This window comes from Triturus cristatus, chromosome 7 (genome assembly GCF_964204655.1).
Source record: "Triturus cristatus chromosome 7, aTriCri1.1, whole genome shotgun sequence".
Taxonomy (NCBI): domain Eukaryota; kingdom Metazoa; phylum Chordata; class Amphibia; order Caudata; family Salamandridae; genus Triturus; species Triturus cristatus.
Window position 1 is genome coordinate 930,377,514 of NC_140590.1, and position 15,177 is coordinate 930,392,690.

The 15,177-nt window shown below is 44.9% G+C and overlaps 1 protein-coding gene across 2 annotated transcripts in view; it reads right to left on the reverse strand.

Annotated features, from left to right (window-relative positions):
* Positions 1 to 15,177, reverse strand: part of FBXW11 (F-box and WD repeat domain containing 11) — a 540,498-nt gene that overhangs the window by 263,893 nt on the left and 261,428 nt on the right. For both annotated transcript variants that reach the window (XM_085617878.1, XM_085617877.1), the window contains exon 6: positions 14,776 to 14,913. In XM_085617878.1, the coding sequence (XP_085474004.1) occupies positions 14,776 to 14,913 (138 nt within the window). The remainder of the gene's footprint in view (positions 1 to 14,775; positions 14,914 to 15,177) is intronic.

The following is a 15,177-nucleotide window of genomic DNA, read 5'->3' on the forward strand; positions in this document are numbered from 1 at the left end:
TCTGCACTATTACAAGATTATTACTGGAAAAAGGAAGAAAAAGAAAATTATTACTGTGGATTTGCCTGCAAGTTGATGTCTAATTATAAAGGCTAGATAAGCAATCTCACAACATGAGATAAAGTACTAAGATGTACGAAATAACAGGATAAAATGATAGAGATGACAATGAGCCAAAGCTTAATTTATTGCACTAAGATGAGGAAAATGTTAGGGACCATACACAAAACACTGGTAAATTGGGGACGGGAGATCTTGAAGAAAAGAGACCAGTTGAGACCCAGGCTTCTGAATACATTTATATTTATCGCTTTGTTCAAAATTTAGTATTTCCAATGAACTACCCTATTTCTCAGCCTATACTTCTCTCAATTTATCTTCTAGCCCAACTTTGACTCATCTCAAACTTCTTTCTAGTATTCTTTCCAATGCACTACCTTATCTCACCCTATACATATATCAATATATACTCTACATCCACTCTCTCATTTATCCCAAAGCCCATACCACTACATGGATCCGCAAAATCACCCTTTCTACACTCTCCCCTACTATACCCCTCCTTGCATCATCTGACACATCTTTTTACTATACCGATCCTGCAAAACAAACCTTTCTAAACTCATTCCTCCGATTCATCCCTTCCAAAACCCCTTTTTACTCACCCAAAAGCCTCCTCCTACTACCATGACCTCCCCAAAAAAAAAAATCGAAATCCTTCACTTTATCCCTCCACTATCCTTTTCAATCAAAATAACAGACTAGCATGTTCACTTCAAATTTCATATTCCACTAACTAATTCAACATTAATCCTTTATGGGTTCCAGAGTAGCGTGCTACTCGCCAATAAAGTGTTTCAACACCCCATCAGGGTTACAAGTGCTATAGAAATGCAAACCTTTTTCCCTTTTTTACCCCTTCCCAACTCAATCAAAATAACTGACTAACATACCCACCACTCAAGTTACTTTCATTTTTCACCATATTAATTCAACACTAATCCTTATGGGTTCCAGAGTAGCATGCTACTCGCCAAAAAAGTGCTTCAAAACATCAGGGGTAGCAAGCGCAATATAAATACAAACCGCTTTCCCTCTTCTATCCCGCAACCTACCCTGTTCTATCCAAATAATTTAATAACACATCCACCACTCAAATTACTTCTCATTTCACTATACTAATTTTCAACAGTAATCCTTTATAGGTTTCGGAGTAGCGTGCTACTCGCCAGAAAAGCGCTTTAACACCCATCAGGGGTAAGAGGTGCTATATGAATGCAAATATTTCTTCCCCTTCTATCCCTCTGCTATCCTACTCACTCCAAATAACTGACTAATATCCACCACTCAAATTACTTTTCTATTTCACCATACTAATTCACCACTAATCCTTCATGGGTTTCCGGGGTAGCGAGCTACTCGCCGAAAAATAAAGCGCTTCAACGCCCCATATGGGGTAACAAGCGCTATATAAATACAAACCTTTTTTCCTCTGCAATCCTTCCGAATCCAAATAACTGACTAACCTACCCACAATTTACTTTTATGTTTCACTAGACTAATTACTACACTATACTAATTCAACACTAATCCTCTATGGGTCCCGGAGTAGCGTGCTACTCGCCGAAAAAGCGCTTCAAAGCCTCGTCAGGGGTAGTAAGCGCTATAAAAATGCAATTACAATACAATGATTATCACGGTTTAATTTGTCCTTTCAACAGAAAGGTGCTAATATCTGTCCCTCTGTTGAAAGCAGATCTGGGCTTCCTCCGAGTCTTTTTGTAAATGTAATAAATGCCTTTGTCTAAATGAACCCTAACTGCACAAAGGGGGATGCCTCCAATTACAGGGAACTTGAAATGTAGCACTTGCCAAGTAACACTTGAAACAAAATTATTTTAATAGGACAGTATCAAAATACATTTTAAACAGTACAAAAATTGCACCTCTCTAAATGTGTAATATGTTCTTTAGTGCTTCTCATTACAAATCCCTGCATCATAGCAGCAGAATCAGGTGTGACACACCTGAAGTGCCACTTGTGTAACACTAAGTGATCAATTGAATGTTTTTCTTTTCAGTGGCAGCTTACTAAACAGGTCACTGATTGATGCTAACATGAAAAAGGCACATTAGTGCTTTTTTCTTTTTTACTATGTCCATTTTTTCAATGCATATATACTCCGCAGCCACTTCACCTTTCTGTAGTACAATTAAGATTACTTGAATGCATACTTGTGAATATATAAGAAAAAGTGATTCAGTTGCAAGACTTTTGGTAGTTCTACTTTTTATACAATTTTTGTTATTTCTTGAACACTGCTCTCTAGTGCGCCTCTTTAAATGATACCCCAAACGTATTACTTTGACTCAATGGCTCCACAGGAACACCTTAAAATTCATACAGCCATTTTATAGGGAACCACAAGAAGAAGATACTGGAGAATGTGCTGTCCTCCCATAACATATCGGGTCATTTGGCCTCAATTATTCAGGCACTAAATTCACAAATGTACCCCAAATTTGTCTAAAACCAAAAAGCAGTAGCTGGTGAATAGAAATGGAGCACCAAGCTAGGGGGTTCCTACAGCCATCCATGAGCCACTAGATACATCCAAAGAGAAGAGATTCAACTTTTCAATAAGATTACCTGGGGGTCAGAACCGTTTTTGATAGCACAGGAGGAGGTTAATACTAGCTGGAAAGACTACTTCCTTAAACAGATTCCTTAAAGCCAATAATTAATGTATTTTTTCCAAGCAGAGAGAGACAAATAGGAGAGCTGGGGAAATAATTACAAAACGACAGAAGTAGATAGAGCGAGCCAAAAATACTCAATGCAAAACAAACTCTGGCTATCGAACAAACTAATTAGAGATGGCGGAATACACCACTTGTGTTGAAACTGCTAATCAGAGTACACGTTTAGGTGCACTCTTGAATGAGGCCCTAAAAAACACAAACACCCAGCATAAGTTAGCATATGAGTTTAAATCAGAAATTGACCTACACAATGAACTTCCTGGGGAGGTATAGCTTAATACCTATACCTAAAAAATGACAAAAATTAAGAAAACTATGTTTCTGATGGCACTACAACGCAGATCCAATGACCACTGTAATTCAATCTAGGCACACCAATTATGACAAGACTGGAAAACTAAGCAACAATTATCAGTTTAACAAATGTAAGCTCCCACATCAAGTGTTATTTTTAGGTCGAGCCTAGAGCCAGGGCGCGTGCACTGCTCTGCGAGGCTTATTGTAGAGGAGTAGGTAAATAGAAGCTCCACCCACTCTCCGCCCATATTTGCGATTGGCTTGTGTCAGTCTGTCCTAAATGCTGGCTTCTGATTAGTCTATATGCTTGTTAGTCCCTCCTTAGTACCGCCTCTTCATTTGTCACCTCCCACGGCGACTTGCCCCTTTACTTCGTTTGTTAAACGGTACTGTTATTTAGACTGTGAGCACTATTTTCGTTAATGAGGTTCTCGGACATGCTTTGGAGCCTACTTCGCCCCCTGCCCACCCTCACTCCCAGTGTCTGTGCCTTCTCCGCCACCCCACACCCAGTTGTATGTGCCTTCACAATCCACCCCTGCCCGCCTTCCTTCCCAGTTGTCCGTGCCTTCAAAATGCCCCCCACCTGCCCGTCCTCCCTCCCGAATGTCTGTGCCTTCTCCGCCCCCCCCCCCCCACCCTCGTCCTCCCATTGTCGTGATGTCAATCATTTGCAGTGCAATAGGTCTCGCGTAAATGCGAAACCCACTGCATTGCAAATGCTTGTTTGATGTGTGCTCATAACATTGTTGCACATGCGCTTCATTGGAAAGGTGAAAGCGATATTATAACCCTTTGGTTGCATGAACTGACCGTTGGAAAGGGAAAGACTGTATATTTGAGGCATAGGCTGTGGTCAATGGTACGGAGACGTGTACATGATTAAAAGGAATTGTGAGAGGGGGGCATTACTGTTGGTGCTCTCCTCTTCTAGTGTTAGACCGATTATGACTCACTAAATGTTTGATAGTCAACTTAGCTCTAGTTAGAACATATTAGGAATGTTGGGGTGAGATGCGTTGGGGCGACATGCATTGGAGTGGTGCTTTCTAGAAGGACCACTGTGCAAAGTGGTGGTGGGCGGCCCGGGTTTTCATTATTGCAGTCCCAAGTCAACTTAATCTCTGGATCCATTGGCTGGCCTTCTTGGTCAGATGCTGTGATGCACACAAGAAGATTTAGTACAGTACATTCAATGAGGGTTAATAAAGCTAAATCTGCCAGGAAACATAAGTAATCTGGAAATTAAGTTTGAATGAGTAGAAGTTGGTGTTTGAAGCAGAAACGTGATGTTCTTTTGCAATCTAATGGGGAAAGCATGCTCGGTTACACAACAGAATAAATGTAAAATGCTCACATATGCAGCATTCCAACAAGATCTAGAGGAGTACGACCTATGAAGGATTCGGAGTTGGATCAGTCTGAACCGTGCTCGTATAGCACTTTCTCTAGCCCTCTGTATGGCCTCAGCCCAGTCGTTGTCCTCTAGCAGTCCTACATCTGCCTCACACACCTCCCTCAGAGGGGCCCAAAGGATCCAGCAAGTTACTCATTATCTTCCGATATGTGAGAGAGATTTCCTTTACTTCCAGATGCCACAAGAAAGACCTTGGTGCAAGCGCTAGTTTTGAGCAGACTAGACTATTGTAACGGTCTGTTACGATCAGCAAACGAAGGAGTCATCTCAAGATTGCAGGTGGTTCAGAACACTGCTGCTCGCCTTGTACTAAACGCACCCCCTCGAACACCTTCCAAACCCCTGTTGGTTAAACTTCATTGGTTACCAGTGAAACAGAGGGTGAAGTTTAAAATATGCTGTATCATACAGAAATGCCTGACTGGGAGAGGCCCGGCCTACCTGGCCAACAAATTTACTCCGTATGTCCCCACACGCTCTCTCAGATCTAGTGAACAGGCCTTGCTATGGGTCCCCACAGCTAGGAAATCAAGACAGGGGTCCAGAGCTTTGTCTGTGGCAGGTCCTATGTTGTGGCACAGCCTCCCCATAGCTATCAGACTGTACAGAGAACATTTTCCTTTCAGGAAACAATTAAAAACCTTCCTTTTTCAGAATTAGGATACCACTTCAATGTTATAATGGTACACGGCTAGTGTCTGTTTATTGATGGTGCTAAAGGGCGCGGAGATACTCCTCAGGGAGTCGATTCCAGCACGGTACAAACATATAAATAAATAAATAAATAAATAAATAAATAAATGGCCTTGTCTACAAGCAGGTCAAGTAGCAATCTGTCTTCTAGGGATCAGTCTGGCAACAGTTCACCCCTTGGTATATGGCACCGTAGGGCATGTCTGAACTGCAGAGAACGGAACCGTTCCCAGTCAGCCATCTGATACTCTATCTGCAGGTCTTCAAATTTTATAATTGCCCTCTTCCGCCAAACCACTCCGAGGCAGTCTATCCCAATAAGGCCCCACCTGCAAAAGCCCTGCGGGTGCCCCCACTTTGCCAAGCAGATCACAGTCCCAAAGTGGGGCTGTTCCGTCAGTTTGGTCTCCCACCATAGTAATTTTGTGGTCGTTCGCCATGCCTGTATCACCGTCCATGTGTGCACAGGAAGAGGTTTCTCGTGGCCCGTGCAATAAAGTGCAGCGGGGCAACCTCCATTTTCCATGGTGTGGCGGTCCACCTGGCACACTGGTTCAGTGTAGGGTGCAAAGACCCAATCATTGCTATTAATGAGCTGGGATGCCAGATAACTTGACGTCTGGAACCGCCAGTCCGCCTTCATAGATCCCTCCGCAGCAATTTACGCAACGCAATACGCTGGTTGCCCCCCTCCCGTAAAAGGCTGCGTAGATCCCCCCTCAATTGCACGAAAGAACGCATTCGAGATCGAATATGGAGTATTCTGGAACGCATATGAAGGGCAAGGGAGGGCAATCATCTTGAACAAGACGGACCGACCCATGAGGGTGACCAGAAGCCTAGTCCAGTGGCTCACATCCCTTCGTAGCCTCTCCAGTTGTGAGTGTAAATTCAAAGCCAGGAAGTTCTCCTCCAACTTGGTTATCCAAATCCCCAAGTATTTGAATGGATCTTTCTGTGTCCAGGCCGCACAGGCCGATGTAAGGGGCGGCATCGCTCCGGCCAGGGAAAAAACGAACAACTTATCCCAAATAATCTGGTAGCCCGATTAGCTGCCAATCCAAAGATGTGGATGAGTCTATGAAACATATGGTGAGGCTTATGTGCATAGAGCAGAATATCATCAGTGTACAGGGGAATAGGTTCCTCCCAGCTGCCCCCAATATCAATACCATGGACGAGAGGGTCTCTGCGCACCCATGCTGCAAAAATCATTGGGGAGAGTGGGGACCCCTGTCATGTGACCTTGTGTAGTGCAAATGGCCTGGATATCGTCGCGTTCGCACAGACTCTTGCCAACGGATCAGAGTACAGGAGTCAAGACACCGGTACAAAACCTGTTTCCAAAGCCCAGTCTGGATAAGACCGCAAACAGGTATGGCACTCGATACTATCGAATGCCATGCGGGCATCTAACGAAACTGCTGCAGCCTCAGCCAGGCGGGTCGCAGTTACATGCATGACTCCGTACAGGCATCGGCGGTTCAGCCTAGTGCTCCTGTGTGGCATGAACCCGGATTGGTGTGGGTGGATTACTGTGGAGAGAAAAGGACATAGCTGATTAGCCAGCACCATGGCCTCGAAATTAAGTAGGGAGATGGGTCTATAGGAACTGCATAGCTCTGGGGGTCTACCTCTCTTTGGAATAACCACTATGGTGGTCATTCTTGAGTCCTCGGGCAGCCGCACCTCTTCCTGCGTCATTTGCAACATATTTAGCATTGGTTGGGCCACTGTGTCCACGACACATTTATATAATTTGGCGGGCAATCCATTTGGGCCCAGGACCTTTCCGGATTGCAAATCCCTAATGGTCCCTGCAATTTCCTCCTTTGTCATCCGCTGAAAACTCCAGCAGAGAAATGTCCTTAAGCAGGTCGACATTCATCTCCCATCCTGCTGGAGGCCAACTGATACAGTGCCTCATAAGTTGCAAAGTCTTCGATATGGCTGCCTCAGACTGGCATGGGGTGCCATCTGGTACCCTACTCTCCCGCGCCCAACTCCGGTCCCGGTCCCTCCTATCCAACCATGCTATTAGTTAGTTGGCCTTGTCGCCCAGGTCCTATAGGAGTCTCTGCGTGGCAATTGCATGCAAGTGTCCCGTATCTTTCTCAAGGTCTCCAAGTTCCCTCGGTTTGAGGCGTAACTTGTGTCCCACGGCAGGGTCAATTGCCCCCTTGCACCCCAGCTGATTCGCCATGGTGGTAATTTCCTGTTCCACTTCGGTGCACCGGGAGCACCGTTTCTTACTCTTACTCCCCAACCGCCACCTGGACGTAGACCCTTGCTACCACTTTATATTCCTCCCACAATGTGCATTGCGATTTTACCGAGCCAGAACTTTCCTCAAAGTACTGTTTCGTTCGCTCCCTAAACTTGTCCTGGAACTCTCGGTCCTTAAAATGCCAGGGATCGATGTGTGGTGGGAAAGTATAGTCTCGGGTAGGACCTCAGCTGGGGAATGATCTGATATTACACTCGGTTTGTCCTGCGGCACAAAAGTGCCCCACGTGTATGCGATGTGTGTAAATGTAGTACATTAGAGACCCACTGCCAAGTTTTACAATGTTTTTCTATGTAAGGATGAACAAGTTCTGCAAACCGGTTCATTACATTGACTTACAGGACCAATCTCCAGACGTTAAGGTGAATGGTGGGCAAGGTCCATGGCAGTACCAACAGTACACCACCAGCGGCACGAGAGCAGCCTGTTGCAGAGTCAAAATCAGCATTGGGCACCCAGCGAATTTCAATGGGGATCTGTCACTGTAAAGGGGGGCGGCAGGCTCTGGATAGGAGGCCAATCCGGCTGAACCAGAGGGTGGGCTCATGCCTTTGCAATGCTAAGGGGAAGGGGGGGCACCTTTGGTCCTCTTCTCGAAGGCCCAGGGACGACGGATGTAGGGGTGTCCTTAGGGGTTTTGTTTTTCCTTATCGGCGCAGTCGCGGTTGAGGAGGCCTGCGTGCAGAGGCTGCAAGTGACATCAGGGAGTCCAAGAGGGGTGAAACCATGGTGAACTCTAGCTCTGGAGGGCAGCAGAATCCCTAGTGAGGTTTCGTGGACGAAGGTAGAGTACAGATACACGGAGTGGACGGGCCTGAGTCAATTAAAACAATGAAGCCTAATATATTTTATATATACTGCGTAATGAAGACCAGGCCTAAGTTGGTTCAGGCATCCATGGTGAGCGAGTTGCTATAAATTGGGGCACATTTGTCGTGCATCATGTGTGGTAAAATGCCAGTCATATCCCAGTCTAAACGAAAGGCACATGTAAAACATACTGTACATATGTACTCTTTTTGGAAAATCAACCGCCTGATTTGTCGAGCCTGTCACGAATGGTAACATTAATTGCTTAATTATTCATTACCATTCTTGCAATTCCCATCACCAGATCAATAAGATCGCATTAATTAATCCTATGTGTCTCGGTTTCTCTCCTGATGAAGACCTAATTTTAAGGATTTACCAACCTATACACGACAAGGGGGTCGAAACGTCAACTGTCTATTTTACTGTCAAGTACAGACAACAAATTTATTGTCTGGGTCACAAGGATACTATTTTCATACGTAATGTTCACCTTCATGAGGCTGGATAGGTTTCTATCAGTCCTTTGATGTTTTTATTGCACACTGCCTATCCCTTTTCCCACAACCCTCACAAGTGCACTCCATGTTCAGAGCACCTTCTCCTCTCATGCTTCTGGAGCACCTTTTTAGAAATGTACAGACAATCAATGATGTTCACTGAGTATACCAGCATACATCTGAACATGAAGAAATTGTACTAATTGATTTATTATGGTGATGTTTTGATTATGGCACTAAAGTATTTTCCGCTGTGACCATTATTTCTTGTACTGTATTCTACCCAGGTCCAGTGGTCTTTCGGGTTACCCCATTGCTATTTAACTCGTGAAGTCTACAGTGACAGGTTGGGAGTCACGATTTACCTGTTCACACTCAAGGTGGCACAACAAGCACTGCAGTCCTTGAGGGGACACTAACTTACAGGTTCTGGCTACCTCTGGTACCATATACTAGCAGATTAGAAATAAATTGGCTTATGCCAGTTGGGTATAGGCCTATTGAAAATACACGTTTACAGGTCAGGGAACTGGCACTTGGGTCCAGTCAGCAGACCTCAGTGCATTTGGAATTGAAACACTACCAGCATCAGTCCAAAATCTTGGGGTGACCATACAATAAGAGGCATTTCCTTACACAAAATAGAACCTTATCCTAAAACTAAGTATTAGAAATTAGGCAGCCTAGGATTCGACCTGACTGGACCAAACATTTTGACTGACCCGCCCCCCCCCCCCCAGAAAAAAATATTTTAACAAGACCTACAATAGGCATAAAAACCTGAAATGTTCAGTACAGTAAAACAGAATCACAAGATAGCAAAAGGATACCAATGAATGAAAATGTCAAACTTAATGTGTGACCTGTCGGGAACAAAAAATGAACCTCAAAAAAAGGGAAGAGAAAATGCTGCTGTAAATAAAAGTGTAAAAATAACTGCTGGAGGCCTGTTCTGAACAGATGGATACAAGAACTAATGTAGGCTGCAGTGAACTCCACTGATCCTACAAGCGAAACTAAAAACATTCACCTTTTTCAGTGGAACAGGAATTTCGAAGTAAGATTCCTAAACCGGAAACAGATCAAAAAGTTGCTTACCTTTGGTAAGGATCTTTCTGGTGGATACTCTAACTGCAGATTCCTCACCTTGTTAATACCTCCAGGCACCAGACTGGATCTAGAAAACTCTCAGCAATTCCCTCGCACATTAATAGGTGGCGTCATGTGGATCAGTGTTGGGCCTGTCCAATAACTGAAATAAGGTTAAGACCACTACATAGCCACCACCTCCACACACTGATGGCAGTTTCTTTCTGTTGCCCCACGCCACCGAATGAATGGCTCTTACCAATCAGACTGCGCTAATCTCTAGACAGGGTTATAGGAGTCCTTTCCAAACAATAGGTGGCTGGGTCGTTGAAGAATCTGCAGTTAGATACAGTTTCCATCTCAAAGGTAACTTTTTCTTCTGAGGGATACTTCTAAGAGCAAATTCCTCACCTTGTGAATAGATACAAAAGCAGCACCTCTTCAGATGGTTGGATGAAGGAAATACTCACACCAGGACATACTGCAGGACAGACCAGTAAAAGTGCCCTTACCACCAAACATGGCTCTCCAGGCAGTAGAGCTTTGTGAACACAGTGAACTGAAGCCCATGTAGCAGCCTGGCAAAAGTCCAAGACTGGCAGTGGTGGCAGCTTTAACCCTGGTGGAATGAGGACGCCTTTCAGAGACTGCTTCTTTATCAGCCTATAACCAATCTTGATAAACAGGGCTATTCATCTAATGATGGTCCTCTTCGGTACCGTGTTACCCCTTTCCACCCAAAAGAAGCTCACGAAGAGCTGATTGCCCACCGATATTCTTTGGTGTAGTCCATATTAAAGCTCAGGGCTGGCCATTTGGGGGTAGATAGGATGGAGTTGTTCTTCATCCTTGAAAGGGATGAGGTGGTATGAAACAACCTAGCAGGGTGATTGACTATATGCAAGGGCTTGACAACCTGTGAGAAAAGCATTTTTTGTTAAAATAGCCAGTCTGTCTGGACAAATGCTGGTATATGGCTGGTGGACCAACAGCCTGCAATTCACTCATGCAACGACCTGAAGTAACGGCAATGAGGAATGCAGTTTTAAATGTCAGGAGGCATACGCAACAAGGTGCATTGGTTCAATTTCAGTACATGAGAAATGTGACTGGTATTGAAAGGAACATATGAATCAGCCCTTTCAAGAAACGTATCGTAACAGGTGAGTTAAAAAGAGTTGGCATAGCAGCTCCACGTAAAAAGGCCGAAAGGATCGACAAGTAATCTTTAATTGTTGTCACAACAAGGCATTGTTGGGCTACGGAAATATAAAATAACTATGTTAGCCAACTGTGCCTGTAGAAATGAATTCTGCAGGAGGAACACCAGTTAAACATCTACCAGCGTCCCGCATAAACAGTTTTGGATGGACTCCTGGTTGCCAGTATGACACCAACTACTTCGAGAAGATCGAAAGCCTTGAACAGCTCTAATCATGGAGGTGTAGGCTGTGCTGGCTCGGGTGTAGGGCCCTGCCTTGCTGCTGCGACAGGAGGTCCCCTCAAAGGGGCAGAGGATTGAAGGTCATATACTCAAGACTACAACTTCCAGGTACCACACTCTCCTTGCAGAGACTGGAGCCACTAGGATGACTTGGGCCCAGTCTTTCCTACTCTTCTTCAGAACTCTGGGAAGGAGAGGCAAAAAGGTCTACAAGAGTTTTGAGCTCCACTCCAAGTGAAAGTTGTCTATGAGGGAGAGCTGCCATCAGGCAACGTCAGTTGAGTTTGTCTGCCCTGGTGTTAAAAAATCCTGACAGATGTGGTACGATCATGGAGATGCCCTGATTCAGCCACTTTCAAAGGCGCAAAGCCTCCTGCCACAGGGTCCACAATTCCATTCTGCCATGTTTGTTATAGAACCATATGGTGTAGTGTTGTCTGTGCGACCTACACCCATTCCCCCTAGATGGGCAAGAGGAACGCTTTCAGTGCCAAGTGGATCGCCCGCATCTCCAACAAGTTGAGGTGGAGATGGTGAGTGAGTTGCCCCGGAGGGCCTGGATGCAGACTTAAAAAGTCCCCAGTCTCAAAAGGCTTGGAAGGTGTGATGCGATCTGCTGCTGTTGGAATCCCCTTAAACCACTTAAGTGTCAAATCTGCTGGGAAAACAGCATTGCGGGCACTGCCAGCCCACAGGAGTGTCCGGTCAGTTTACTTTCTTTGAGGCTATCCAGAGCGGAGAACATCTTGCCTCCAAAGAGACGTGGTCCCATCGAATGGCATATGCATAAGACTGTTGATTGTCACTTCAAAGCATGGCACCAAAGCACCCAGTTGAAATGTCCGCTAGTATTGTAAATCTATTGTTAGGGTAAACATCTCTCAAGGTCTCACATCCCCCCCACTCGCCATTTATGCAGAGACCTCTCGATGATACAGACAGGCATAATGCCAAATTGTTCATATCCGCCGCAAATGGAGCCCTTTTTAATCACCTTCTGTTCTGTTCTATGCTCCGCACACCATTCAAACCATATACGGCAACCAGTCTGGCACCCCACCCTCATCACCAGGACATCCGGTAAAGAATATCTTCCGCACATACCCTGTAGCAGTCTACTCTCCCAGTTGTCTCCATCCAACCATTGCACCGCGTGCTGAAGCTGCACCACTAAGTAGTAATATTCTATACATGGTACCCCTAATCCACCCATCAGCGCTTCAATGTCACTAAGCTAACTCGTTTTCTCCCCAAGTAGTTCCACTGTCAATTTTTTAAAAATCTATGAACACCTGCCGATGTATACCGTACAGGGTACCACAGAAGAGTTGCAAACACCTTGGGGGATTACCATTTTAACCAGAGGTATTTTGCCCATCAGAGATCGTCTGAGAGTATTCCAGAAGTTTATGTTATGCTTTAAACCATCTATGACCCTTCCCATATTGGCCACCTCAAACTCTCGTGGTCTGTGTGTGACCGGATGCCTAGGTAACTGACAATGTTTGTCTCCCAAGGTAGGGCCAATGACGGCAAGTCTGCCTCAGACTACCCCACCAATGTCCTCAGGAGAAACAGCTTTCAGACTTGGAGCGGTTGACGCGCAGACCTGTATGATCGCCAAACACTGCCAGGCCTTCCAACATTACCGGTACCGAGTGTCTGGGGCACCAAGGATAAACCAATGCATCATCTGCATGGAGTGGCAACACCAGTTTGGTGCCCCCAATTTGTATTCCCACTCGTACAGTACATCCCAAAGGTGGGTAGCAAGAGGCTCCATGGCCACCGCAAAAAGCAGAGGCGACAGTGGGCATTCCTGAGGGTTCCCTCTGTACAACACAAAGCTCAGCAACAAAGCTCAGCGACATCGACCTGCCTATTCGCACTCTGGCTAGGCTCTTGTGATGTTTGTGCAAGATAAAGTACATTAGTTTTGACTTCAGTAGTGAGTAATTTAGGGAGTGCAGCAGCGGTCTTGAACCTTACAACAATAGCAAAGATGGAAAGACTCCTCTGTAGTTAAGGGGTAGGTGAATGTAGGCCTGTGTCTAGCCCACTGGCATCCTATAGGTAAAAAAAGTATGTGCCCAGAGTCAAGACACCGGGTTGAGAGGCACAGTGTGTCAGGGATTAATCCACCAGAAGTAAACCAACCGGAGGCCACTTCACATCCTTAAAGCCTGAAGCCGCTCTAGAGGAATATTGTGCTCATGGTCTCATTGAATTCGCAGAGTTTTGTGGCAGTGCCAATGGTCTGGGGAAGCTGGGGCGCATCAGAATAAGTGCCAGAGTCTGCACCAAGAAAGGATAGAGGGTTCGCTATCTGGAGGTACCGGGGGAGTCCAGAGACTCCTCACAGTAGGAGCAGCAGGATGAAGGTGACCTATGCTTCGACTTTGTTTCTCTTAGACTATGTGGACTTTCGCAATGAGAAGGCTTTAGAAGATGAACAGTCCTGAGAACTGCCTCTAAGCGAGAGAGCTTTCGTGCCCTCAACTTGGACCAGGACATCTACATCTTCTGACCGTGTTCTGAGACAGAGTTTTGATTCACTGTCCCAAACGGCTTTTGGGTTTATCCTTGCACACTAGTATCATGACTTAAAATAGGGTCTGAAGTGCCAGTGCCAGCACCAGAGAGACACCTTGTGGGGGGTTGATCGCTAGCATTTTCATGGATAACCTTAGGTGGCTTGAAACTGGAGGATTACGGAGGGGACATCCTTCCACACTAGAAAAAGCTTTCTGAACGAATCAACCAACCTGACGGAATTTGAGGGAATGAGGTCCAGATCCATGTCAGATGGCATGAAAAATAAGGAACTGCCATCAGCATGCAGAGTTGGTAGCTATGTAGGAGCCTCAACATCAATTCTAGTGGGGGCTGATGGGGGGGGGAGGGGGGGACCAGACACGGAGCTGCATGACCCCACCTACTGACATGCGAGGGAACTGCTGAGAAAATTACCCAGATCCCGGCTGGCACCTGGTGATAGTCATAAGGTAAAGATCCGCGGTTAAAGCTATCCATCAGAACAAAAAAAAAATTGAAACATAAAATTGAACTCAAGATTGAATTAGTACGTTTTTGGCCCAGCAACTGATTTCTCAAGACCACGAATCTGTGGGCGACTCTTTGCGGGGCACAAATCTATTCACAGGCAAACAGCAGTAATTTACAATGGTCCAAATTAGTAATTTTAAAATAAAAATACTTAATGTAATGAAAAATTATAAACACATACAACACTGAAAATGAACGTTTTCTTCTGTAAGTTTATTAATGGGAATGACAACAAGAGTTTAGTAACATAACAAAACAGTGCATTTCCGATATTAAGGCCAACAGATTTTTGCACTTTCTATTAATTGAGCTAGGCTTATACAGGAGTTACAGGGAAGGCAAATTATTTTTGTAGTACACTAGCATAAATCATACATTTTACTTAAATAGATAATAGGTGTGTCCTTACCTTTATGGAGTTATCCCTTAATCCACTGATAATTTTTTCATCGTCATACTGTAAACAGTAGACACCTTTACTGTTCTCTGAACGGCACTGGATTCGCTGCAGGTTATGCCTCCCACATCTCCAGTTTGATTCTATAGTCTAACAAGAAAACCAGGACACTGCTTTGGAAGGCACAAACCAATTTTATAGACCATAATATTTAAGTAATCACAAGGCGAAATTATTCTGTTAAACAACTGTTCAGCAGCAGGATTAGTTATCTTCTAAATACAACACTCATTGGGCCCATCAACTCTAGCAAATGTTAGACCTATGGTGAACATTACATTTGTGTGCGATCTATTATACAATCAAGTCATTCAAAGTCTTCAGGGAACCAAATGTAGGCCAAAGAAAAACATA